Source organism: Pelobates fuscus, chromosome 5 (genome assembly GCF_036172605.1).
Source record: "Pelobates fuscus isolate aPelFus1 chromosome 5, aPelFus1.pri, whole genome shotgun sequence".
In the NCBI taxonomy this organism is placed as follows: Eukaryota; Metazoa; Chordata; class Amphibia; order Anura; family Pelobatidae; genus Pelobates; species Pelobates fuscus.
The window spans coordinates 219956540-219983467 of record NC_086321.1 but is presented as its reverse complement, the minus strand read 5'-3'; the positions used below and the strand labels follow the sequence as shown (position 1 = coordinate 219983467).

The following is a 26928-nucleotide window of genomic DNA, read 5'->3' as shown; positions in this document are numbered from 1 at the left end:
AAGGTGTGAATTGGTTTTTCGTGATCCATCTACTTTCACATCTATATTGCAGCATGCATGGTCAATGTGCTAAGATGATGTGAAAGATTAATTCGGACTTTAACCATGTTCCCACCTGACTGAATACATATTCTGCTTCCTGATTTTTTTTAGTACCATGTTGTCATTAATTACTTGACACTTTATTTTATTTCTGTACATAATTAACTTATTTCATATACAAATATCTATAATATTTATGTGTATTTTATTTGATTGCTTGTTTAGTTTTGACAATGGTTCATAAGTCATTATATATATGCCAATGTTGTATGATATATTATATTATTTTAAAACATTAATAAAATATATTTGACTCAAATATGAAGCCGGTTCAGGATACCAGAAATCACAAGTCAAATATGAAGCTGTGTCAATATCAGGAATATAAAAAAGAGAGACTACTATAGCACTAACCTGTATCTGGGCAGAAACCACAATAGGGCAATGAGTAATGGCTAGAACCGGACTTAAATAGGTTCAAAAGAGTTTCCATTGGTCGACGTCATCTCTGCGATCCCAAACAGCATGGGGTAACCTAGATGACACAGTCCCTTTAAGGGCGTGACATCATGGCACCGACTTTTATTATTAGGGGCTTAAGTTCGGCCCGTGAACCAACAGAGGGAGCCTTTTGTTGGGTCGGAGGTGAGTAAAATCCTATTCAGACCTGAGAACTGCAGTAATGCGGCCACGTGGAGCGTTCTACCTACGTAAGCACAAGTAAGTTTGTGACATTGTGTATGTCTAGCATATACGGTCTACTAAACTTCAAACTTGACACCTACTGGTCATGTTAAGGAGATACATTCCATTATTACCAATTATGCAGAGACTCTTTATATAGCCTGGTACAACACATAGTGTAACTATTTAACATCAATTTCTGATTTACAGCACATATAATTTTGAAACTTGTGTATGTATATTATTTTTAAACTCAACAGTAGGAAACTTTTTAAGAGGTGTATAGAAAGTCTTTTAGATTCAACAATTTCTGTATATAGACATGCCTTATTTGATCCCATGGTATTTTGAGCCCAATGTTAGGACCTGCAGGGAAGATGTTACTGCAGTCCCTTGTTCCTTTTCCAGCTGCTGAGTATAAGTGACCATAACTCCAGCAGGGGGTAGAGATGAATACAGCTTCACGACAATCCTTCCCAGTAGTTAGAGTATCCTTTCCCCAAACATGAGCCAAGACTTCATGAAGGGTGTAACAGAACTAAAGCTTTATTGAAACAGGCTGGCTTTTATGGGGGTCCTCATGCAAGAGGACCTCCCAAAACAAACAAACATATTACCAATCACTGTACAGTATTTTCGTACTACACGCCCCTTCCTCTGCCTGGAAGATAGTGAGATAAGTTAAAGGTTAAATCAATTATCTCCAGGCAGAGGGCACACATTTTACCCCAACATTGGAACACCCCTTTCCCCACAAGGTATCCCCACAAAATACATATCCCCTGATAGCCCCGATCTGGGAGGCAAACATATCCAAATTTCGCCCAGATCGGTTCAGGGGTTTTTAAAAAGTGTGGAAGTCTTAGTTTACCGACCACACACGAGGCTCCTGCCCAAAATGGTTCCACGAATTCCGTGTGTGGGGTCGGTCGCTTGGGAAAAAGGGCGCAAACTGTCAAAAGTCCCGAAAATACTCTCCTGGCTCATGGGAGCGATTGTTCCCCTGGTCCATACGGGGATAACTACCGAATGCCGCTCTTCTGGGTGTTCGGCAAGTTGGAGAACCGGCCGTCCGGTAGTTTTCAGCGGTACCTCGCACGGTCGAGTGTCCGATTTTAGTTCCGGACACTCGACGACCAAGTCCCGCTGACTCGCCTCGTGTGGACAAGATGGCCGCCGTTTTCTTTTCCTCGTGGCGGGCGGCTATACAAACAACGGCCACCCAGGGAACACTCAATTGTCGGTGATGCAAACTGCCGAACGGATAAGCTATTGTTGGCAGAAAAAGGGAATTAAACACAAAACATAGAAGAAAAAGGTAGCTGGGGTCTCTTTTCTTCACATTACTCCCCCTTAGTTCCATGGGTCGGCATACCCGCCTAGACCCTGCCGGGTTGGCTAGGGGATGTCCGGGTGGTAGCATTAAGAGTCCGAGTCTGTCTGACGGGAAAGTCCATCCGCATTACCGTTCTGTTTGCCCGGACGGTACTGCAGTGTAAAATTGTATGGTTGCAACGCTAAACTCCAGCGTAACAACCGGGGATTGTCTCCCGAGACTCGGTTGAGCCAAATAAGAGGGTTGTGATCAGTTAGTAGCGTAAAAGCTCGGCCGTAGAGGTAGGGTTGAAGCTTCTTTAAGGCCCATACCAACGCCAAGCATTCCTTTTCTACGGTGGCATAGCTAACCTCCCGAGGTAGTAACTTCCGACTGAGGTATGCCACCGGGTGTTCCATGCCATCTTCCCCCACCTGGCTCAGCACGGCTCCCAGCCCAAACATGGAGGCATCTGTGTGAACGAGAAAGGTCTTATTAGGGTCTGGGGCCGCCAATACTGGAGCTTTGCTCAGAGCTGCTTTGAGACTTTGAAACGCTGCTGCACACTCCGGGGACCACGATACCTGCTTGGGTAGGGCTTTTTTGGTTAGATCGGTGAGGGGCTTGGCTAGGGTGCTATACTCGGGGACAAACTTGCGATAGTACCCTGCTGTGCCTAAGAAAGCTAGGACCTGAGTCTTAGTGCGGGGTTGGGGCCAATTTGCTATGGCCTCTATTTTGGCGGGCTCGGGCCTCTGTTTACCCGAACCTACCCGATGCCCCAAATACTGGACTTCTGCCATGCCCACATGGCACTTCTCGGGTTTCAGGGTAAGGCCGGCTTCCTGTAATTTGTGGAATACCAAAGCCAAGTGCCCCAGGTGAGCTTCCCATGTGCCACTGTAGATGGCGATGTCATCCAAGTAAGCACATGCGAAGTCCTGCATTCCTTCCAGAAGTCGGTCCGCCATCCGCTGAAATGTAGCCGGGGCATTCTTCATCCCAAACGGCATAACCTTAAATTGGTATAGCCCGAATGGGGTGACGAAGGCTGACTTAGGGATGGCAGCCGGGTCTAGGGGAATTTGCCAATAGCCTTTACACAGATCTAAAGTAGTCAGGAAGTGTCCACTAGCCATGCGATCGAGCAATTCGTCGATCCGCGGCATAGGGTAGGCATCTGTGATAGTCCTGTCATTTAGTTTCCGATAGTCAATACAGAAGCGAGTGGTGCCGTCTCGCTTCGGTACTAACACTACCGGAGACGCCCAGGGACTCTGGGAAGCCTCAATAACCCCTAGTTCGAGCATTTCCTGGAGTTCCTTCCACATGCTCGTGCGTACTGCTGCTGGTATACGATAGGGCTGTTGTCTCAAGGGGTTTTCCCCCTGGGTCTCTACTCGGTGTACTGCGGCGGACGTGTATCCGGGTAGAGAGGAGAACAGCCCACCGTATTCCTGGAGCAGGTGCTTAGCGTCGGCCTGTTGAGGGGGGTCTAGCTTGTCTCCTAATCCCACTTGTTCTACCGTCCCGGGGTTAGCCGCTAGTAGGTCTGGTAAGGGGAGTCCCTCACTATCGTCTGTAGATGGGGCGCATATGGCAGCCACATCTTCCGAGCGTCCGTGATAGGGCTTCAACATGTTGACATGAAAGGCCCGTCTTACTCTTTCATCTGAACATTTGGCCACGATATACGTGGTGTCACTAATCCGCTCGACTATTTTGAATAGCCCTTGCCAGGCTGCCTGGAGCTTGTTCTTTTTGGATGGTCTGAGGGCTAACACCCTTTGCCCTATGTCCAGGTTCCTATCTCTGGCCCCGTGGTCATACCATTGTTTCTGGCGTTTCTGGGCCGCCCGCAAGTTCTCCCGAACGGACTCGGTGAGAGCTTGTAGGCGGTCCCGAAACTCCAGCACGTATGGCAGGACTGGGACTCCCTCCTCTCCTGTGTTGCCCTCCCAGTGCTCTCGTATGAGGTTCAGGGGTCCCCGGACTTTTCTCCCGTAGAGGAGTTCGAAGGGGGAGAACCCAGTGGACGCCTGAGGCACTTCCCGGTAGGCAAACAGGAGGTGAGGTAGAAACTTCTCCCATTGACCGTAGGACTCTGTGAACGCCGTGAGCATTTGCTTAAGCGTGCCGTTAAATCGTTCACAGAGGCCATTGGTCTGTGGGTGATAGGGGGAGCTGAATAAAGGTTTAACCCCACAGCTCTGCCACAACTGTTGCGTTACAGTTGCCGTGAACTGGGTCCCTTGGTCGGAAAGTATTTCCCGGGGAAACCCTACTCGGGAAAAGATCTTAACTAGGGCCTCTGCCACCGTCTCCGCCTCAATGTTGGAGAGCGCCACCGCCTCAGGGTATCTGGTGGCATAGTCCACCACCGTGAGTATGTAGCGTTTTCCGGAGGAGCTGGGTTTGTTGAGAGGCCCCACCAGGTCTACTGCTACCCGGTAGAATGGCTCGTCAATGATAGGTAGGGGTCTTAATTTGGCCCTAGGGTGATCCCCCCTTTTTCCTACTCGTTGACAGGTATCACAGGTTCTACAGTAAGACTGCACATCGGTGGATATTCCAGGCCAGAAGAACGTCTGGGTAAGGCGGTCCTTAGTTTTCTTGATACCCAGATGTCCGGCTAGCGGGATATCATGGCTGAGCCTTAGAAGCTCCGCCCTGTATTTCCGGGGTACTACCAGCTGCCTCTTTATCACTTGTGCTGCCCCCCTCCCCACTCCCCCGGTAACCCTGTACAGCAACCCCTTATCCCATTGGAATCCCTCGTGGTTATTCCCTTCTCTGGGTGTCCCTACTGCCTTCCTGTAACCGGCTAAGGTGGGGTCTGTTTGTTGGGTTTGGCCAAAATCTTGGGGGGTACCCCAGAAGGGGATAGGGTTAGGGGCGACTAGGGGGTTTTCGGTTCCTACCTGTGGTTCCTCGGAGTGTGTTGGTCCAGCTCGGCGGGCTTGCGCCCTAGTGGTCACTGCGCAGGCTCCGGCAGGTTCGGATTGTATCAGCTTTGAAGTTAGGCAGCCTAAATCATTCCCCAACAAAACGTCGGCTGGTAGTCCCGCCATAATGCCTACTTCCATCGGCCTGTCACCATGTCCCCAATTCAGCTGTACCCGAGCAGTGGGTATCTTGTGGATGGCGCCCCCGGCCACCCGTACTGCTACAGTCTTGTTGGTGCGAGCCTTGGCAGCTACGGTATGCGGCTGTACCAGCGTAAGGGTGGCGCCCGTGTCTCGGAGCCCCTCGGCTTCTTGACCGTCTACGGTGACCAACTGTCGGTGGTGGACTCGATTGTCTATTTCAGCTTGGGCTAGGTCTACCTCATGTAGGACAGCCCACTGTTCGGAGTCGGGTGTTGGCTCGCCCACCGGGGTGTGCTGATAGTGGTGAGCGGCCGCCCTCGGCGTTTGTGGGGGCCGTTCCCAGCTGGTTCGGCTCCGCTGAGGACAGTGGATCTTGAAGTGCCCGGGCTGATTGCACTGGTGACATACCGGTGGAGGTTTCCGTACAAAACCAGGTTGGGGTGTGGGTGGTCTGGGGTTGGTCACAGGTCCTGGTGGTGGAGCACTGGACTTTACCAGAGGACGGTTTCCACTAGCTTCCCCCTTTCGGCCTTCGTGATGCTCGTCCGCCAGCTTGGCTGCGGCTTCGATGGTAGCCGGCTTTCGGTCTCTGACCCAATCCCTGGTGTCTGCCGGGGTGTGCTCGAAAAAATGTTCAAGTAAGAAGAGCTGTAGTACCTCTTCCAATGTGGTGGCTAGGCAGCCTTGTATCCAGTTTTGGGCCGCTCGATATAGCCTAAAAGCCCACTCAGTGTAGGAGTCTCGGCCACCTTTCCGTAAGGCCCGAAATTTCTTTCTGTAAGTCTCTGGGGTCACAGCATATCTAGCAAGCAAAATTTCCTTTACCTTGGCATAGTCATGTATGGCTGTGTCAGGAACTGCTCTGTAGGCCTCGGCTGCACGGCCCGTGAGCTTGCTGCTTAGGATCGATGCCCATTGCTCTGATTCCAGACCCTCCAAAGCGCATTGACGTTCGAAATCCTGCAGATATGCGTCAATCTCTGTTTCTCCGTCCGCAAAGCTTTTAAATGCAGCATAGTTAATTTTCTTTCGCTGTCCTCCATTTATAGATCCTGTTAGTGATGCGTTGTCTGCTTGGATCAAGCTGGCCTGTAGGGCACTGCGTTCCGCATTCACTTGTGCCAGGATTTGCGTTATTGCCTCCGGTGGTGGGTTCGGCCCATATAAATTTAGCCTCCACATCACCTTCCGCTGGAACTCCGCTTCCTCTCGGCTGACGTCCGTCACGCTGCTGGTTTGGTCGCCCTCCATTAGTTCGGCTATGAGGGTAGCTTTTCTTTTGTTGCTTGCCACCTGGCCTCGGGCTTCCAGTAGATCTTGTAGCGTTGTCTTTTTTAGTTTCTCGTACTGCTGGGCCATTCATCAGTTGTCTTTCTGTGTTCCATTCAATCCCGTCGCTTGCCACCAGTTGTTAGGACCTGCAGGGAAGATGTTACTGCAGTCCCTTGTTCCTTTTCCAGCTGCTGAGTATAAGTGACCATAACTCCAGCAGGGGGTAGAGATGAATACAGCTTCACGACAATCCTTCCCAGTAGTTAGAGTATCCTTTCCCCAAACATGAGCCAAGACTTCATGAAGGGTGTAACAGAACTAAAGCTTTATTGAAACAGGCTGGCTTTTATGGGGGTCCTCATGCAAGAGGACCTCCCAAAACAAACAAACATATTACCAATCACTGTACAGTATTTTCGTACTACACGCCCCTTCCTCTGCCTGGAAGATAGTGAGATAAGTTAAAGGTTAAATCAATTATCTCCAGGCAGAGGGCACACATTTTACCCCAACATTGGAACACCCCTTTCCCCACAAGGTATCCCCACAAAATACATATCCCCTGATAGCCCCGATCTGGGAGGCAAACATATCCAAATTTCGCCCAGATCGGTTCAGGGGTTTTTAAAAAGTGTGGAAGTCTTAGTTTACCGACCACACACGAGGCTCCTGCCCAAAATGGTTCCACGAATTCCGTGTGTGGGGTCGGTCGCTTGGGAAAAAGGGCGCAAACTGTCAAAAGTCCCGAAAATACTCTCCTGGCTCATGGGAGCGATTGTTCCCCTGGTCCATACGGGGATAACTACCGAATGCCGCTCTTCTGGGTGTTCGGCAAGTTGGAGAACCGGCCGTCCGGTAGTTTTCAGCGGTACCTCGCACGGTCGAGTGTCCGATTTTAGTTCCGGACACTCGACGACCAAGTCCCGCTGACTCGCCTCGTGTGGACAAGATGGCCGCCGTTTTCTTTTCCTCGTGGCGGGCGGCTATACAAACAACGGCCACCCAGGGAACACTCAATTGTCGGTGATGCAAACTGCCGAACGGATAAGCTATTGTTGGCAGAAAAAGGGAATTAAACACAAAACATAGAAGAAAAAGGTAGCTGGGGTCTCTTTTCTTCACACCCAAAATCTAACCTTCAAACATGTGACACCTTTTCAGCATTTAAGTCAAGCTACTGATAACCTCTATTTTGTTCATTTCAAATTTCTAAGCACAATCCTCTTTAATTTAGTAGCTGGAAATGCAATATTTAGCATAACATTCATGAGGTCGCATATTTATGAGAGGTCTCCTTGGAGAACATTAGCATATTTTTTTATTATTATGGAAAAGCAATCAAAAGTGATTGTAAGTAAAATAATATCTGGATTTTTATTTCTGAAATTCATACATCAAATTTAATAGAGGTTAATACCTCTTTTAATTGCATCACCAGGTTCATTCTTGCTTTATGGGCTGTCCAACTTTAGAAACATAGAAACATAGAAACATAGAATGTGACGGCAGATAAGAACCATTCGGCCCATCTAGTCTGCCCAGTTTTCTAAATACTTTCATTAGTCCCTGGCCTTATCTTATAGTTAGGATAGCCTTATGCCTATCCCACGCATGCTTAAACTCCTTTACTGTGTTAACCTCTACCACTTCAGCTGGAAGGCTATTCCATGCATCCACTACCCTCTCAGTAAAGTAATACTTCCTGATATTATTTTTAAACCTTTGTCCCTCTAATTTAAGACTATGTCCTCTTGTTGTGGTAGTTTTTCTTCTTTTAAATATAGTCTCCTCCTTTACTGTGTTGATTCCCTTTATGTATTTAAATGTTTCTATCATATCCCCCCTGTCTCGTCTTTCCTCCATGCTATACATGTTAAGATCCTTTAACCTTTCCTGGTAAGTTTTATCCTGCAATCCATGAACCAGTTTAGTAGCCCTTCTTTGAACTCTCTCTAAGGTATCAATATCCTTCTGAAGATAGGGTCTCCAGTACTGTGTACAGTACTCCAAGTGAGGTCTCACCAGTGTTCTGTACAATGGCATGAGCACTTCCCTCTTTCTACTGCTAATACCTCTCCCTATACAACCAAGCATTCTGCTAGCATTTCCTGCTGCTCTATTACATTGTCTGCCTACCTTTAAGTCATCAGAAATAATCACCCCTAAATCCCTTTCCTCAGATGTTGAGGTTAGGACTCTATCAAATATTCTGTACTCTGCCCTTGGGTTTTTACGTCCAAGATGCATTATCTTGCACTTATCCACATTAAATGTCAGTTGCCACAACTCTGACCATTTTTCTAGTCTACCTAAATCATTTTCCATTTGGCTTATCCCTCCTGGAACATCAACCCTGTTACATATCTTAGTATCATCCGCAAAAAGACACACCTTACCATCAAGACCTTCTGCAATATCACTAATAAAAATATTAAAGAGAATGGGTCCAAGTACAGATCCCTGAGGTACCCCACTGGTGACAAGCCCAAGCTTCGAATATACTCCATTGACTACAACCCTCTGTTGCCTGTCACTCAGCCACTGCCTTACCCATTCAACAATATTGGAATCCAAACTCAAAGATTGTAGTTTGTTGATAAGCCTTCTATGTGCAACAGTGTCAAAAGCCTTACTGAAATCGAGGTAAGCAATGTCTACTGCACCACCCTGATCTATAATTTTAGTTACCCAATCAAAAAAATCAATAAGATTAGTTTGGCATGATCTCCCTGAAGTAAACCCATGTTGTCTCTGATCTTGAAATCCATGTGTTTTTAGATGTTCAACAATCCTATCCTTTAACATGGTTTCCATCACTTTCCCCACTACTGAAGTTAGGCTTACTGGCCTATAGTTGCCCGACTCCTCCCTATTACCTTTCTTGTGAATGGGCACAACATTCGCTAACTTCCAATCTTCTGGGACTACTCCTGTTATCAATGATTGGTTAAATAAATCTGTTAATGGTTTTGCTAGTACACCACTAAGCTCTTTTAATAGCTTTGGGTGTATTCCATCAGGTCCCATTGACTTATTTGTCTTTACTTTTGACAGTTGAAATAGAACCTCTTCCTCTGTAAACTCACGTGTAATAAATGACTCATTTATCCTTTTTCTTAACTGAGGTCCCTTTCCTTCATTTTCATCTGTAAATACCGAACAAAAATATTCATTGAGGCAGTCAGCTAGACCTTTATCCTCATCTACATACCTTCCTTCTTTTGTTTTTAATCTAACTAATCCTTGTTTTACTTTTCTTTTCTCATTTATGTATCTAAAAAAGGTTTTGTCCCCCTTTTTTACTGACTGTGCTATTTTCTCTTCTGTGTGTGATTTGGAAGCTCTTATAACTTGCTTAGCCTCTTTCTGCCTAATCTTATAGGTCATTCTGTCTTCCTCACTCTGGGTTTTTTTATAATTACTAAATGCTAACTTTTTGTTTTTTACTATTTTGGCTACATCTGTGGAGTACCACAGTGGTTTCTTGAATTTTTTGCTTTTACTGACAAGCCTAATGCAATTTTCTGTTGCCTTCAGTAGTGCAACTTTTAAATAATCCCATTTCTTTTGGACTCCATTTAAATTGCTCCAGTCTGATAATGACTCCTTTACACATATTCTAATTTTGGAAAAGTCTGTTTTTCTAAAGTCTAAAACTTTTGTTTTTGTGTGGTGTGACTCAGTCACTGTTCTTATATTAAACCACACTGACTGATGATCACTGGATCCTAAACTTTCACCTACAGTAATATCTGATACCAAATCTCCATTTGTTAACACTAAATCTAGTATGGCCTCTTTACGAGTTGGCTCCTCAACGACTTGTTTTAGAGACAATCCCAGTAGGGAGTTTAGAATATGTGTGCTCCTGGCACAAGTAGCTATTTTTGTTTTCCAATTTATATCAGGAAGATTAAAGTCACCCATGATGATAACTTCCCCCTTCATTGTCATTTTAGCTATTTCTTTAACTAGTAGATTATCTAACTCTTCAATTTGTCCTGGGGGCCTATAAATCACACCTACACGAGTTACTGTGTGATTACCAAATTCTAACGTAACCCAAACTGACTCTATGTTCGCCTCACTAACCTTTATTAGGCTAGATTTTATGCTATTCTTTACATACAGGGCCACCCCTCCCCCTTTCTTGCCTTCCCTGTCTTTTCTATATAAAGAGTACCCTGGTATTGCTATGTCCCAGTCATTTTTCTCATTATACCATGTCTCAGTAACAGCGACTAAATCTACACTATCAGTTGCCATTATTGCCACAAGTTCATGGATCTTATTCCCTAAACTGCGAGCATTTGTAGACATGACTCTAAGCTGGATGCTCCAATTATCTGGCCAAAGACCATACACAATTTACATCAGTCATGTCCAAAGTCCGGCCCGTGTTCCGGTTTAATACGGCCTCACAGTTAATTTGGTAAATCTATCTGTTGTGGCCCCCAGTGAATCCCCGAGCTCCACTCAGGACCCCTGGGATCTCTGGGTCTTTGAACACCGTGGTCCTGAGTGGCGTTAGGGGATTCACTGGGAGCCAAGAGATCGCGAGAACGCAGATGGACATGCAGTGACCTCCGTCTGTGTTCTCGCGATCTCTTGGACATCATGGGATTCACGGGATTTGGTTCCTTCTCCCTGCTGGGACAGAAAGAGAGAATGGACAGAATAAAAAGGTACAGAATAAAGAGGGACATAATAAAAAGGTACAGAATAAAGAGGGACAGAATAAAGAGAGACAGAATAAAAAGGTACAGAATAAAGTGGGACATAATAAGGAGAGACAGAATAAAGAGAGACAGGATAAAGATAGAAGGGACAGAATAAAGAGAGAAGGACAGAATAAAGAGGGACAGAATAAAGAGAGCCAGAATAAAGAGGGACAGAATGAAGAGGGACATAATAAAGAGAGAAGAGACAGAATAAAGAGAGAAGAGACGGACTAAAGAGACAGAATAAAGAGATCTGAGACAGAATAAAGAGATGAAATGAAAAGTATGCCGTTTGCAATTAACATTGCATAAAATAGTTAATTTGCATTCAATTGCAATGGTTCAAAGAATGTCAGGCAAAATAGTTGGCCTTCACACATGTTCACTTGATAAAATCTGGCCCTCTTTGAAAAAAGTTTGGACACCCCTAATTTACATGAATGAAACCAGCTCAGATAGTGTTTTTGTGAACTGTAAGGATTTCTGAACGTACACTAAATTTTGGTTACCTCACCTGTATGGTATTTGGTTGAATAAGTAGTGCTTATGACTAAAAAGAGTTTAAATATGGCTGCTTTGTGGAGCAAGGGTAAACCAGTAGATGCAATACAGTATTTACATATACTAACGGATTACAAAATGATACACAAAGAGGGTATAATAACAGCTTTGAAACACAATTTATGGATTCTTTTGAGTCTGTGTTTGCTCTATACAACAGCTTTGAAACACAACTTAGGAAAAATGCAAAGCCAGTGAACCACTCATGGACAGCTGTATATATATATATATATATATATATATATATATATAGAGAGAGAGAGAGAGAGAGAGAGAGAGAGAGAGAGAGAGAGAGAGAGAGAGAGAGAGAGAGAGAGAGAGATTTTGGATAGTAATGTCACTTTTATTATGACTTTCAATGACCAGATACATAATTTGTATTGTGAGTATATTCATCCAAGCACTATCACTTTAATTGTTTGGTTTTGACACTGTTTTTAATAGCTTTCATCACATTCATTTTACATTCTATAAACTCACAATGCTCTTACAAAAGATTAATTAAATACACTTAACCTTGTTTAGCACTAGCACTATTTAATTTGTCATTTGTTTGGAATCAGCGTAGGACCCACCGATATTGGGGTACTGTGACATAGTGGTGGGTTTAACGTAACATGGCCATAGGGTGGCACTGAATCCCCATGTTTGTTTGTGGAGAAAGGGGATTTTAAATAGCCTTATAACATTTAAAAATTAATTTTTATGTATGTGCTATTCCTTAATCTGTATTATGTGTCTACCTTAATAGGAATTTGTAAAGCTGACTGTATCTGACACTCAGGTTACTTACATAACCATCCTCTTGGGAGATTTTGGTCGTGCTGTTATTGTCAGATTTCTGAACAACTGCTGGTGCTGGGACCTGGAAAGTGGCTTTGTGAGTTTTTTTCTGTGCTATTTGTGCATACCATGTTTGCTCAGTTCAAGAAATTACATATTTTTATTGAACGCTAACTTGAAAGGAAGGAGATAAACATGTATATCAACCATGGGCGTCCACAGGAATTTTTCCAGGGGGGTCATAATTGTAATGACATCCATGCTTGGTCCCCCTTTTTGACAGTGTTATTAAGGGGAAGGGCATAGTCATTATCACATAAAGCCAGGGTGAATACCATTTTCACAACTATGGTGTCAAGAATGTATGTATTCCTCACACAATAGTGTTTCTTTAATCAAATTAAAGGAACATTCTGGTCACCATAACAATTTCATCTAAATGAAAATGCTATGATGCCAGGAGGCCCCTGGGTGCTCTCTTTTCTTTAAGGGGTTAAACTCCAGCTCCAGATCTCCAGGTCTCTCAGTGGTATTCGGCTTCTGAAACGGAGTGTCAGGAAGTGCAGATTGATGTCAGGCATGGGTGCCACTGATTGGCTAGAGTCAGCTGATGATCTAAGCCAATCGTTAGTTCCCGGTTCATAAAAATGTTTTACTTTTTTATGAATGGGGAGCTACTGATTGGCTTAGAGTGCCAGCTGACCACTCTAGCTAATCAGTGACACCCCTACTCAACGGCACTCTGTGCTTCCTGACACTCGGTAAATAAAAAACACATTAACACTGAGATTTTTTTTACCTGGGGAGATGAGAAGGTCCAAAGTTTCCCTGCCAGGCGCAGGTACCAAAGCATTATGATGTGGTGTCCAGAATGAAGTGGAGGGATAACTTCACTTGCTCCAATCTCCTTTTCTTCTTCATTTGACACAGTCTTCTTATTCTTCTGACACTGTCTTCTCTCCTTCTTGGCTCCTTCTACTTCTTTTGCGCCCTTCTGCTCCTTTCTCTTTCTGATCCCTTTCTGCTCCTTGCAGACCCTTTGTGCTCCTTCTCATACTTTACCTTAGTGCTCCTTCTGCCCCTTCCAGCTCCTTGCTGTCACTTCCAGCTCATTTCTGTTCCTTCTCCTACTTAACCTTCCTGTTCCTTTCTGCCCCTTCTCATTCTTTACCTTTGTGCTCCTTCTGATTCTTTCTGCTCATTTACCTTCCTGCTCCTTCTGTCCCTTTCTGCTCCTTGCAGACACTTCCTGCTACTTGCTGCCCCTTTCTGCTAATTTCTATTCCGTTGTGCTCCTTCTTCTACTATACCATTGTGCTCCTTCTGATTCTTTCTGCTAATTTACCTTTGTGCTCCTTCTGTCTCTTCTTTCTGCTCCTTGCAGACCCTTTCTGCTCCTTGCAGACCCTTCCTTCTCCTTGCTGACCCTTCTGTCTCCTTGCTGGCCCTTCCTGGCTCCTTGAAGACCCTTCTGGCTCCTTGCTGCCCCTCCTGCTCCTTGTTGTCCCTTCCTGCTCATTTCTATTCCTTTCTGCTCCTTCTCCTACTTTACCTTTGCGCTCCTTCTGATTCTTTCTGCTCATTTACCTTTTTACTCCTTCTGTCCCTTCCTGCCCCTTTCTGCTCCTTGCAAACCCTTCCTGCTCCTTGCTGATCCATCCGGCTCCTTACTGACCCTTACTGCTTCTTGATGCCCCTTCCTGCTCCTTGCTGCCCCTTCCTGCTCATTTCTATTCCTTTCTGCTCCTTCTTCTTTAACTTTGTGCTCCTTCTGATTATTTCTGCTAATTTACCATTGTGCTCCTTCGGTCTCTTCCTGCCCCTTTCTGCTCCTTGCAGACCCTTCCTTCTCCTTGCTGACCCTTCCGGCTCCTTGCTGACCCTTCCCGGCTCCTTGCTGACCCTTCCCGGCTCCTTGCTGACCCTTTCCGGCTCCTTACAGACCCTTCCCGGCTCCTTGCAGACCCTTCTGGCTCCTTGCTGCCCCTTCCTGCTCCTTGTTGCCCCTTCCTGCTCATTTCTATTGATATCTGCTCCTTCTCCTACTTTACCTTTGCGCTCCTTCTGCCCCTTTCTACTCCATGCTGCCCTTTCCAGCTCCTTGCTGGCCTTTTCTTCTCCTTCTTCTACTTTACCTTTGTGCTCCTTCTGATTCTTTCTGCTCCTTTACCTCTGTGCTCCTTTGTCCCTTCCTGCTCCTTCCTGCTTCTTGCAGCCCCTTCCTGCTCCTTGTAGCCCCTTCCTGCTCATTTCTGCCTGTTCCTGCTCCTTAAAGACCCTCCCTGCCCCTTCCTATTCCTTGCAGTCCCTTCCTGTTCATTTCTACCTATTCCTGCTCCTTGAAAACCCTCCCTGCACCTTCCTGCTCCTTGCTGCCCCTTCCTGCTCATTTCTGTTCCTTTCTGCTGCTTCTCCTACTTTATCTTTCTGATCCTTCTGTCCCTTCCAGCTCATAGCTGACCCATTCTGCTCCTTGATGTCCCTTCCTGCTCATTTCTGTTCCTTCTTCTCTCTGCTCCTTCTCCTACTTTACATTCCTGCTCCTTGCTGACCCTTCCTGTATGCTGCCCCCTATCCTTCACTAACCTGATCTGTAGGCTGCCCCCCATCCATCATTTACCTGATCTGTAGGCTGGCACCCCCATCCCTCACTTACCTGATCTGTAGTCTGCCCCCTCATTCCTCACTTACCTGATCTGTAGGCTGCCCCCCATCCCTCACTTACCTGATCTGTAGGCTGCCCCCCACCCCCCACTTACCTGATCTGTAGGCTGCCCCATCCCACACTTACCTAATCTGTAGGCTGCCCTGCCATCCCTCACTTACCTAATCTGTAGGCTGCCCCCCATCCCTCACTTACCTAATTTATAGGCTGCCCCCCATCCCTCACTTACCTGATCTGTTGGCTCCCTCCATCCCTCACTTACCTGATCGGTTGGCTGCCCCCCCATCGCTCACTTACCTAATCTATAGGATGTCCCCTATACCTCACTTACCTAATCTATAGGCTGCCCCCATCCCTTACTTACCTGATCTGTTGGCTGCCCCCCATCCCTCACTTACCTGATCTGAAGGCTGCCCCCCATCTCTCACTTACCTGATCTGTGGGCTGTTTCTGCAGTCTTGTAGTTGCTGGCTGCATGTGCTGCTCTCCTGCAGTTTCAGTCAGGAGAGAGAAGCAAGGATGTAGCTTCCTATCCCGGTCTCTCTCCATACACAGCACCACCTACTGCAGAACAAGCTGAAAAATCCAGGGGGGCAAGTGCCCCCCCATGCCCTCCCCGCGGACGCCCATGATATCAACCAAAGCAAATTGTGCCTGAATTGACATATATTATTAAAGACAGAGGGCTTTATAGATTAGAAAATTATTAGGGATATGTTCTTACATATTCTGAAAGCAACCACTGCGTAATAGGAGGTCTTGGAGATTTCATATATTTCTATTTATCAGCTCTCTTTTGCCCTTCCTCTCGCGTGGTAGAAATTAAATTTAAATTCTCTCATACTGTAAGAAGTACCTATAACCTTTCCACATAAAGAGTGAGAGAATATAAGAAAATAATCCTTGTTACTAACAGGTCCTGGGGACACCCATTTATTTATTTAGATTGTTCCCATTAAAATATTTTCTACAGCAAGGGTCAAACTTATTACCACCTCAAGGGACACTATAGTCACCAGAAAAATTACAGCTTATTGAATTTGTTCTGGTGAGTAGAATCATTACCTTCAGGCTTTTTGCTGTAAACACTGTCTTTTCAGAGAAAAAGCAGTGTTTACATTACAGCCTAGTGATAACTTCACTGGCAATTCCTCAGATGGCTGTTAGAGATCCTTACTGGGTAATGGCTGTCTAAAATGCATCCACACATTCAGTATCTCCTCCCTCTGCCTGCAGACACTGAACTTTCCTCATAGAGATTCATTGATTCAATTAATCTCTATGAGGAGATGCTGATTGGCCAGGGCTGTGTTTGGATCATGCTGGCTCTGCCCCTGATCTGCCTCTTTGTCAATCTCAGCCAATCCTATGGGGAAGCACTGTGATTCGATTAGGCTACCACTTCTGATGATGTCAGCAGACTGCTTGTTTTTCTGAGACAAACAGCATGCAGAGCTACAGCTTCAGGCTTGAATACAGTATTTATGGAGGCATGAGGGGCCCAGGGGTGCTAGATGGTGGTTTAAACACTATAGGGTCAGGAATACATGTTTGTGTTCCTGACCATAAAGTGATCCTTTAATGTTTATACTCAATTCATCTCACTTAAAACCAATAACTTCAGTAATGTAAAATGTGTCAATTAAATCACTGTAAGTGTTCTTACTAAACTTCTGTTTGAAATAATATATTGTTCGGTTTTCTTTTTTAGCCATCCTATGCTGAATTTGATATTAGTGGAAATGTTCTTGGACTCATTTTCAATCAAGGCATGATCTGGTGAGATCACAATCTTAATGTGTGATAAGGAAGACATACATATAGGCATTTTCTCTTACCGTGTTGATGTCAAATATTACTGTACAATTTTAATATATTTTTTACAATTATAGCCTCTTCATCCACCACAATCTTTTGACTAACAATAATTTTGAAGGCTCATTAAAGTGCAAATATCATAATATCATGAAAATGTTTTTCATATAATTGGATAGCCAAACTGCTTGCTAATGTTATTGTACTTGCCTTGGAGTATGTTGGTCTTATAGTTATACGAAAATAGCGAGAAAAAAAAACAACCTAGAGCCTGATTTTAGATAACACAAGGTAGAATGCACAAAAAAAGGGTGGTAACCCCTAAATGGTGAATATCATAGGGAATAAACAAAAAAAGAAAAAAAATGCCATTCTACCTGTTTATAGTTAGCTGAAAAAATTGTAAGATTAAAAGTAACTTTTAATAAATAAATCGAAAATAAATGTAGAAAAGAAAAAATTGTAAGAAGTAAAGCGAGTAAAGCTCAGTGACTACTGATATAGGCCGTAAAGGTGTATCAATTCTAATGCAAAAACAATACAAGTTATAAAAGTGATACTGTGTTATATATCACTAATAACTGTAACAAAGGGGGAAGATTCAAAGACTGCTAAGCCAGTGCTGTCAGTAGTGAGAAGACTTATAGATAAATAAATAAATAAATACATCCCTGCATGGTAGTACATACTAACGACATGGGTCAACATTCCATACAAAAATAATAATAAAGTGGTTCAGCTGAGATACACTGCTGACAGACGGCAATTAGCCAGTTAAATATCACGAAAGCTGCCTCGAAAGTAGTAACGTATGGATGATAAATTAGAGGTTACTGTCAAGCAATAAAGTATGAGATAAGGGGTTGCCGAGCTGACTCTGCTTTAGCTGAAAACAGAGCTGGACTGGGAATGAAAAGCAGCCCTGGAAAAAAATTCCATACTAGCCCCATAATGCATCGCGCCAGCATGGTTCGCAGATATGGAGGCGGGAAAAAAACGGAAAACTGAAAACTATCACTCAAACATGAAAGAAAGCACTTATAGGGCTTCAAAATAAAGCAGAGCAGATTTATTGTAAGCAGACGCAGACGTGCATTTGCATATAATCAATGTTTCAGTCCAACTACCTTGATATATTAAGAAATGTTTGGTCATTTGGATTGAAATTGTGAATGTATTGCACAGCAGTAAAAAAATTATGTTATCTTGCTCATTTTGAAGTAACGAGTGTGCTCTTCACTTTGGCCGACAACTGGATGATCTCCCATAGGAAAGCATTGAGAGGCTATTGCGTATGTGTGGCAAAACGCTGTGCTTCACTACACCAATCAGCATCTCCTCATAGAGATACATTGCATCATTGCATCTCTACGGGGAGTGTTCAGGACCTCCATGCAGAGAGTGTAGATGCTCAACATAGGTGCTGCACACTGTGCAGCACTGGACTAGAAAGCATCTCTAGTGGTCGTCTGAGAGACTGTCACTAGAGATGTGCCTAGGCAGCAATGTAAACACTGCCTTTTCTGTCAAAAGGTAGCATTTACAGTGCTCAGCCTACAGGGACAGGTTATGGACACCATAACCAATACATTAAACTGTAGTAGTTCTGGTGACTATAGTGTCCCTTTAATATCATGTCTTTCTCTCACCAGCCAACTTTGAGTTACAGGGAGAGCAGGAGACACAAGCGAAGTTTGTTTGTGTTTCTCCCCCAATCCCCTTTCACGTGTCTCTCAGTCCCAGCCCATTTTTCTCTTTCCCAGGCCCCAGCACCTCTATTTGTATCTTTCCCCACAGCTCCTCTGTTTGTCTCATTCTCTCCTTCCCCACTCCCTCTGTGTGTCTCTTGTTCTTCTTCCTCAGCTCCTCTGTGTGTCTCCTGTTCCCCTTTCCCAATCCGTCTGTCTCTTTTCACACCTACGCCCCAGCCCCTCCATGTGTCTCATTACCTCACAGCCCTCCATGTGTCTCAGTAGCTCCCACATGTGTCCCATTAGCCCCCCAGCCCTTCTTGTGTCCTATTAGACCTCTCTCCCAGTCCTCCATGTGTCCCTATAGCTCTCCCAGCCCTCCATGTGTCCCTATGCCCCCTCCCAACCTTCCATGTGTCTAGGGTGACCATATTTTGAAAATATAAAAATGGGACACCCATTAGCGATACAAAAATCACTAATAAAACAAAACAAAACAGAGAAATAGATACGTCTTTAACCTCTTCTTGGCCAGAAGTGGCTGCTACAGCTCATCCCCTTCCTGGTACTCAAATGAGTGTATTTTAATTTACATTTTGTAGGAGCATGATCATCAGAGCACACACATACCCTAAACCAGGGCCATCGTAACAGTATAATAGCCCACTGGGCAAACCAATGCACTGGGGCCCTGACTACGCAACCACTCAAAGGAATAAAAATATAAATTATCAATAAAACGAGGCTTCTATTTATTGGTACCTCCAACAAATACAATACTTACACACACAGACAGACTGCTGAATACACACACACACACTGCTAAATACAGACAAACCGCAAAAAACACACACAGACTGCTGAATACACACATGTAGAGACTGCTGAATATATACACAGGCTGCTGAATACACACATATAGAGACTGCAGAATATACACACAGACTGGTGATTACACGCGCACAGACTGGTGAATGCGCACAGACTGGTGAACGCTCGCAGACTGGTGCACAGACTGGTAAACGCGCACAGACTGGTGCACAGACTGGTGAATGCGCAGAGACTGGTGAATATGTATGGGTTCAGTGTGTGGGGAGTGCAGTGTGTGTAGGGGTTCTGTGTGTGGGGGGTGCGGTGTGTATTTGGAGGGGGTGCAGTGTGTGTAGCGATTTAGTGTGTGTGGGGGGTACAGTGTGTGTGTGTGCTGTGTGTGTGTGGAGAGAGTGCCGTTTGTGTGTGGAGAGAGTGCCGTTTGTGCGTGGAGGGGGGCTGTGTGCGTGGAGGGGTTCTGTGTGCGTGAAGGGGTTCTGTGTGTGTGAAGCGGTTCTGTGTGCGTGAAGGGGTGCTGTGTGCGTGGAGGGGTGCTGTGTGCGTGGAGGGGTGATGTTTATGTGTGGAGGGGTTCTGTGTGCGTGAAGGGGTTCTGTGTGTGTGTGTGTGGAGGGGTTCTGTGTGTGTGGAGGGGTTCTGTGTGTGTGTGGAGGGGTTTTGTGTGGGTGGAGGAGTTCTGTGTGTGTGGAGGAGTTCTGTGTGTGGGGGGTTCTTTGTGTGTGGAGGGGTACTGTTGGTGGGGGGAGGAGTGTAGTGTGTGTATGGGGGGATTATAGCATAAAATAAAAAAATAAAAAACTTTATATTACTCCCCTCCCCCTTACCTTTGGTCAGGGCCCAGGGGAGAGGGGGAACGGCTACTCTTCAATCCCTGGTGGTCCAGTGGTGGCGCGTGCTGTTCAGCCTGCAGCTCCTCTGGCTGCAGGCTGACTCCGCTCTCCTCCCGCGAGAACAGCAGGCAGGTCGGAGCATTGCCATGGTAACGCACGGCAATGCTCCAACCTGCCTGCTCGCGGGAGGAGCGTTCTCGCTTGCAGGTTCCTGTCAGACCGGGTAGGGGAACAGAAGCTCCCCTACCCGGTCTGCCTGCTTGGCCACGCTACATTCTGTGACCGGCAGGAGGGGAACACATCCCCTCCTTCCGGTCACCCTGTAATTGCGGCCCGGGCTGGTGCACGCTAGGCGGTCACGCACCGGCCTCCTAGTGTGCCGGCCCACCGGGAAATTTCCCGGTATCACGGTGGGCCAGTCCGGCCCTGGCTGAAAAATGTCTAAAGCAGTATATTATAATATAACAACGGCTGCCTTTTACTGGGTGATATTATATTATGCTTAACCACAGCGGAACAAGAATTAGTAGCTCAGCTATGAAGGACTGCTGACAGGCAGCAGTTAACCTGTTGTTAGTCACAAACGTTGCCTAAGTGATAACTGCATTTAAATGTTAAGTCTGAGTATATAGAAAACAAGAGATTTACAGACAGTTTTCAAACAGGCTGCCTGAGTGACAGAAAAAATAATATAGTCAGTGACAGAAGAAGGCGTATAGAATAGAATTCCTGAGTCTTGTGCCTTCAAGGGCACCCCTTAATCAAATGCCTGGTCTTATCAATCTCCCCCCATAAAATGAAAAAGAAAGAGAAATAAAGTATATACACAAAGTGCACTAAATTAGTGTTAAGAGTCTCCAATATACACTCCTGAGATGCTGGACATAAATGCACTTAATGTCGGTAATATCGCAATTGGTAAGTGGAGAGTTAGATGCCCACACCAATAATGTGTCAGTATGTGTCCAGAGCCCCCTGTTTTTTTTTTTTGTTTTTTTTTTTGTGTGATGGTTATTATGGATTTTTGTTTGGCCTTTCTTGGGGCTGAAAAAAGAAGATTTTAGAAGAAAGAAAACATCAAATGGTAAGTTTTATTTACAGGTACCTAGTTAATGGTCCCCCCTCATTATTTTTAGGGTGAAGGGGGTAGGTAGGGGGATGACTAGGTGTTTGAGGACCCCTAGTCACCTGGGGGGATACATTTTTATTAGGGCCCCCACCTGCTGCTCAGGGGTGCGGGCCAGAGGAGAGGACAATAGGTCCCCCCCTTTTTCTAATTTAGAGTCCCCACCCACCACTCAGGGGTTGGGGCCAGGGGGAGGACAATAGGTCCCCCCCTTATTAGTATTTAGGGCCCCCATCCACCACTCTGGGGTGGGGGCTGGGGGAGAGGATGAAAGGTACCCCCCTTATTCTAACTTAGGGCCCCCACCTGCCGCTCAGGGGTGGGGGCCGGGGTGAGGACAGTAGGTCCCCCCCCCCATTATTTTGCTTTAGGGCCCCACCCGCTACTCACCCGACGCTCAGGGGTGGGGGCCAGGAGGAGGACAATAGGTCCCCCCCCCCATTATTTTACTTTAGGGCCCCCACCCGCCGCTCAGGGGGTGGAGGCCGGGGGACAAACTTTTTTTTTTTTACAGTGAGCAGCCACGGGCATAATTTACTAAGTAGTCTTTACTTAGTATTAGTAAATTTGGCTGAAACACCAATTTAGGTCTTTCAGCCTTTTAGTAGACAGCTCCCTAATACCGTGGAATTAGGGAGTTATCTACTTATTCATTCCTGTCATTCCATTGACAGGCTAAGTAACATACATTTTATATGAATGTGTGTTACTTGATTGTTGTAAGTGTTGCAAATGCTTACAGCTGAATCCTGGCTATGTTTGTATACTTTTTATTTAAACTTGTATACAGTGTAACATTCTTCATGGGTAGGTATATTAGTATTTCAGCAATACTGTGCTTCGGAATTTCGTCACTTCGACACTTCAGAACTTCGGAAAATTCGGGAACTTCGAAACTTTGGCACTTTGGAAATTCGGAAATTTCGGAACTTCGGCAATTCGGAAGTTCTGCAATTCGGCAATTCAGCTATTCCGACATTTGAAAGTATCAGAATGTCCGAATTGCTCGAAATTCGTCCGACTTGACATTCGGAGCAAAACGAATTGCACATGTCTAATATTTTACAAAACCCCAAAAGTACCACCAAAACACATAAAATCGCCACAATTATTACATATTGATAGCCCTGATCTGGGTGACCAACATATCCAAAAATCAAACAGATCAGTTCGCTGGATCAGGAATTCTATGGAAGTCCCATTTTGACCGACTGCACACATGGTTTCATGCCCAAAACAGTTCCAGAGAATCAGGCTATGCGTCCGGTCTACTTCGAGTATTCAAAATAACATTCTTATTACCGAACAAAGCTGTTCGTAGATATAGTTAGTGTATGTCTCTTGTTCTGGGGCAACTTCTCAACGAATGGCGTTCGACTCCTGTTCGAAAAGCCAAACCTCCATGGGAGTTAAAGTTTTTGTGGTGTTTGTGCTCTCGAGTGTCCAATTTGAGTTCCATGCACTCAACGACCAAACACCGCTGGATGCGTTTGTAGCGGATTGTATTAAGCCTGTCATGTATAATTAGTGTAAAAATGCATTCGTTTAATTGTATCTCTGTGTATTGGAAAAATGTATGTACTTTCGTATGAGGGTTCGGTAGGTTTCATACGAATGAAACTACCGAACCCTCAGACCACCCCAGTGAGAAGTGTGCGCCTCGTTAAGTGTTCACACTTCTCACAAACCGCAGTCTAATCGATACTTGTTAAGTGCCTGTGTGGTCGCTGTTCGGTATACAAACCACGCGCGGTGGCCATCTTACACACAAAAATCTCAGTGGTGTTTGGTCGTCGAGTGTCTGGAACTCAAATCGGACACTCAAACAACCGAACACCGCTGAGACCTCCAGAGTGCCATAACTCCCGAACGGAGGGACTAGGCAGCCCCCCGTTCGGTTAAAACAATGTACCGAACAAGGGCATAAAGACAAAGGTATTATTAACTGTGGATGGCAAGGATTACTATGCAATTTAACTGCCGAACGGAGACCGACCATGGCCAAAACACATGGAGCCTTTTCCGGATACCACCTCGTGTGCAGTCGGTCAAACTTCACCCTCCACCTAACTCCCGAACCCCTGGTCCGATCTGGGTGAATTTTGGATATGTTAGTCACCCAGATCAGGGCTACCTGGGGGTACCCTAAGTATTAGGCTATCTGCTTGTTTTAGGGTACATCCAGGTTTTGGGGAAAAGTACAGTACAATTAATGGGATTATGTGTCACACTGAGGGGAGGAGATGTGTGGGAGTCAACTGTTACTGTATTGGCTACTGTCCTAATCATGGTAAATCCTTCCCTTGCATGGGAGAATGTCTAAAAAGGAGGCTGTGGGAATAAACGTCAGTTCTGCTCCTGATGCTGTGTGTCGTCCAGTCATTGAGATTGATGTTGGGATATTGTTGGATTATTTTGCCTGCTGTAATTACTACTTTATGGATTTATAATACTTGTTCCTGAGCCTCACTGGGATCTTAAGTGGAGAATACCTGTGGAATATCAGCTCTCCACTACAGCGTTCGACTAAACAAGATGACGACACAACTAAAATCTAATGGGTTTAATGTAAGCTTGTATCTCTTTTGCCGCTTCCCAAGCCCCTCTGTGTTTTTTTGTGTCCCCCCAGACTCCCTGGGGGTCTCCCCCAATTCCTCTCCAGCCTCCTTGGGTGTCTCTTTTGCCCCTTCCCCAACCCCTCTGTGGCTCTTTGCCATCACAGCCCCTCTGTGTGTCTCTTTCTCTCCATAGCCCCATTTGTGGGTCTCTTTCCCCCAGCACTTTGTCTCTTTCTCCCTCTTTATGTCGCTTTTTGCCCCTCTAGGCATCTAATCTCCCCCACTTATCTTATTCCCACAGCCTATGTGTCTCAATTCCTCGCCCAGCCCACCATGTGTCTCAATCCCCCCAAAGCCCTCCATGTGATTATTCCTGTCCCCGGTCCCCCCATGTGTTGTCACGGAAGTCGTTCCCCAACACACAGAAAAGAGGAAACCCACAAAAAGTGGACCTTAGAATGGCTGGACTTAACGTATTAATATAACAAGAAACAGGGTCAAGGTAAATCAAGGACAGGAATAACAGAAATATTCAGAGTCAAGACAAATCCATGGTCAGGATATCAGAAATCACGATTCAAATACGAAGCCTGGGTCAGGATACCAGAAAACACGAGTCAAATACGAAGCCAGGGTCAGGATACCAGAAATCACAAGTCAAATACGAAGCTGTGGTCAGGATACCAGAAATCAGAAGTCAAATACAAAGCTGAGGTCAAACACAGGAAAACCACAAAGGAATCACAAGGAGACCTAAACAAGGATCCAAACAGAAACTATGATAGGGCAAAGAATGGAGGCTAAAACATGCTTTAAATAGGCTCAAAAGAGTACCCATTGGTCCACGTCATCTCTGCAAGCCCAAATAGCATTGGGTCACTTAGATGACATCATGGCTATTTCTTTTATTTTTAGGGGTTGCAATGTGTCCCGTGAACCAGCAGAGGGAGCCGTAAGCAGGACCAAAGGTAAGTATTATATTCAGGTCACGTGGAGCATTTGGGCAACGCAGCCCAAGGACTGAAGCCATGCGGCCATGTGGTGCATTCTGCCCGCGTGGCCAGAGAAGAGGAGTGGCATGGGTGCCGGGTAAAGGTACATTTGTGCCATGTGTCTCATTCTTCCAGCCCCCATGTGTCTCATTCTCCCAGCCCCCCATGTGTCTCATTCTCCCAGCCCCTTCATGTGTCTCGTTCTCCCAGCCCCTTCATGTGTGTCATACTCCCCAGCCCCCTCATGTGTTTAATTCCATCAGCCTCCCATGTGTCCAGGGCCGGCGCTTCCTATAAGGCGAGCTAGGCAGCCGCCTAGGGCGCCATATAGGAGGGGGCGCCATGCGCCCCCATCGCCGGCCCTTTAAATGCCACAGCCGCCTGAGCGCTCTATAGAGAGCGCTCAGACGGCTGCCGCACTGCCTCACCTCCCCTTCCTGTAGCGTGGCCGAGCTCCTCTCCGGTCTGCAAGCCGGCCGGACTGACAGGAAGTGCACACAAAGTGTGCATTTCCTGTCAGTCCGGCTGGGTCGCGGACTGGAGAGGAGATCGGCCACGCTACGGGAAGGGGAGGTAAGGAGAAGAAAATTACAGGGAGGGAAGGCGGAGTAGAAAAGTTTGAAAAGAGGGGGGAGAAGAAGAAGATTACAGGGAGGGAGGGGGGAGTGGAGAAGTTTGAAAGGAGAGAGGAGAAAAAGAAGATTACAGGGAGGAAGGGGGGAGTGGAGAAGATTGAAAGGAGGGGGAGAAGAAGAAGATTACAGGGAGGGAGGGGGAGTGGAGAAGATTAAAGGGATGTGGAGAAAAAGAAGATTACAGGGAGGGGGGGAGAAGAGAAGATTACGGGGGGAGAAGAGAATATTACGGGGGAGAAGAAGAGATTACAGGAAGGGAAGGGGGGAAAAGAAGAGAAAATTACAGGGGGGAGGGGAGAAGATTACAGGGGGGGAGAAGAAGAGAAGATTACGGGGGGGAGAAGAAGAGATTACAGGGACAGGGGGAGAAGAAGAGGAGAACATAGGGAGGGGGAAGAAGTGGAGAACACAGGGAGGGGGGAAGAAGAGGAGAACACAGGGAGGGTGAAGAAGAGGAGAACATGGGGGGAAGAAGAGGTGAACGGGGGGTAGATGAGAACACAGGGAGGGGGGGTTGAGGAGAACGTGGGGGGGGAGAGACCACTAAAGAAGGAAGGGGGTGGTGGAGAGACCACTAGGGGAGGGGGATGAGGAGAGACTGCTAAGGGAGGGGGGGTGGAGGTTTGACCACTAGGGGAAGGTGGGGGGAGAGGAGAGACCACTAATGGAAGGGGGGGGGCAGAGGAGAGCAGAGACCACTAAGGGGGAGACGAGAGACCACTAATGGAAAGTCGGGGAGAAAAGGAGACCACTAAGGGAGGTGGGGGGGAGAGGAGAGACCACTAAAGGGCAGGGGAGATCTCTAAGGGATGGAAGGGAGAGCTCTATAGGACAGGGGGCAGCACAGGGAGCTCTTTCACACTACGCACACACACACACACAATGCATCCCTATACACACAGAAACACAACATGCTTCCCTTACACACAGAGAAACACACAATGCATCCATTACACACACACACACACAATGCAACCCTTACACATAAAGACAATGCATCCTTTGCACATATACACAGAAACACACAATACATCCCTTACACACACATGCAAACACACACTGCTTCTCTTACACACACACAGAAACACAATGCATCTCTTACACACACTCAACGCACCCCTTACAAACACACACACTGCATCCCTTACATACACAGGAACACACTTTGCATCCCTTATGCATACAAACACAGATTCACACAATGCATCCATTACACAACAAGAAACACACAATACATCCCTTATACACAAACACACACTGCTTTCTATCCCTTACACAAAAACACACTGCTTCCACTACACACAAACGCACTGCATCA

The 26928-nt window shown here is 46.0% G+C and overlaps 1 protein-coding gene across 1 annotated transcript in view; it reads left to right on the top strand.

The window, feature by feature from the left end:
• Positions 1-26928, top strand: part of LOC134612181 (transmembrane channel-like protein 2-B) — a 167218-nt gene that overhangs the window by 82295 nt on the left and 57995 nt on the right. The window contains exons 14-15 of the mRNA XM_063456537.1: positions 12436-12564; positions 16844-16911. Of these exons, the coding sequence (XP_063312607.1) occupies positions 12436-12564; positions 16844-16911 (197 nt within the window). The remainder of the gene's footprint in view (positions 1-12435; positions 12565-16843; positions 16912-26928) is intronic.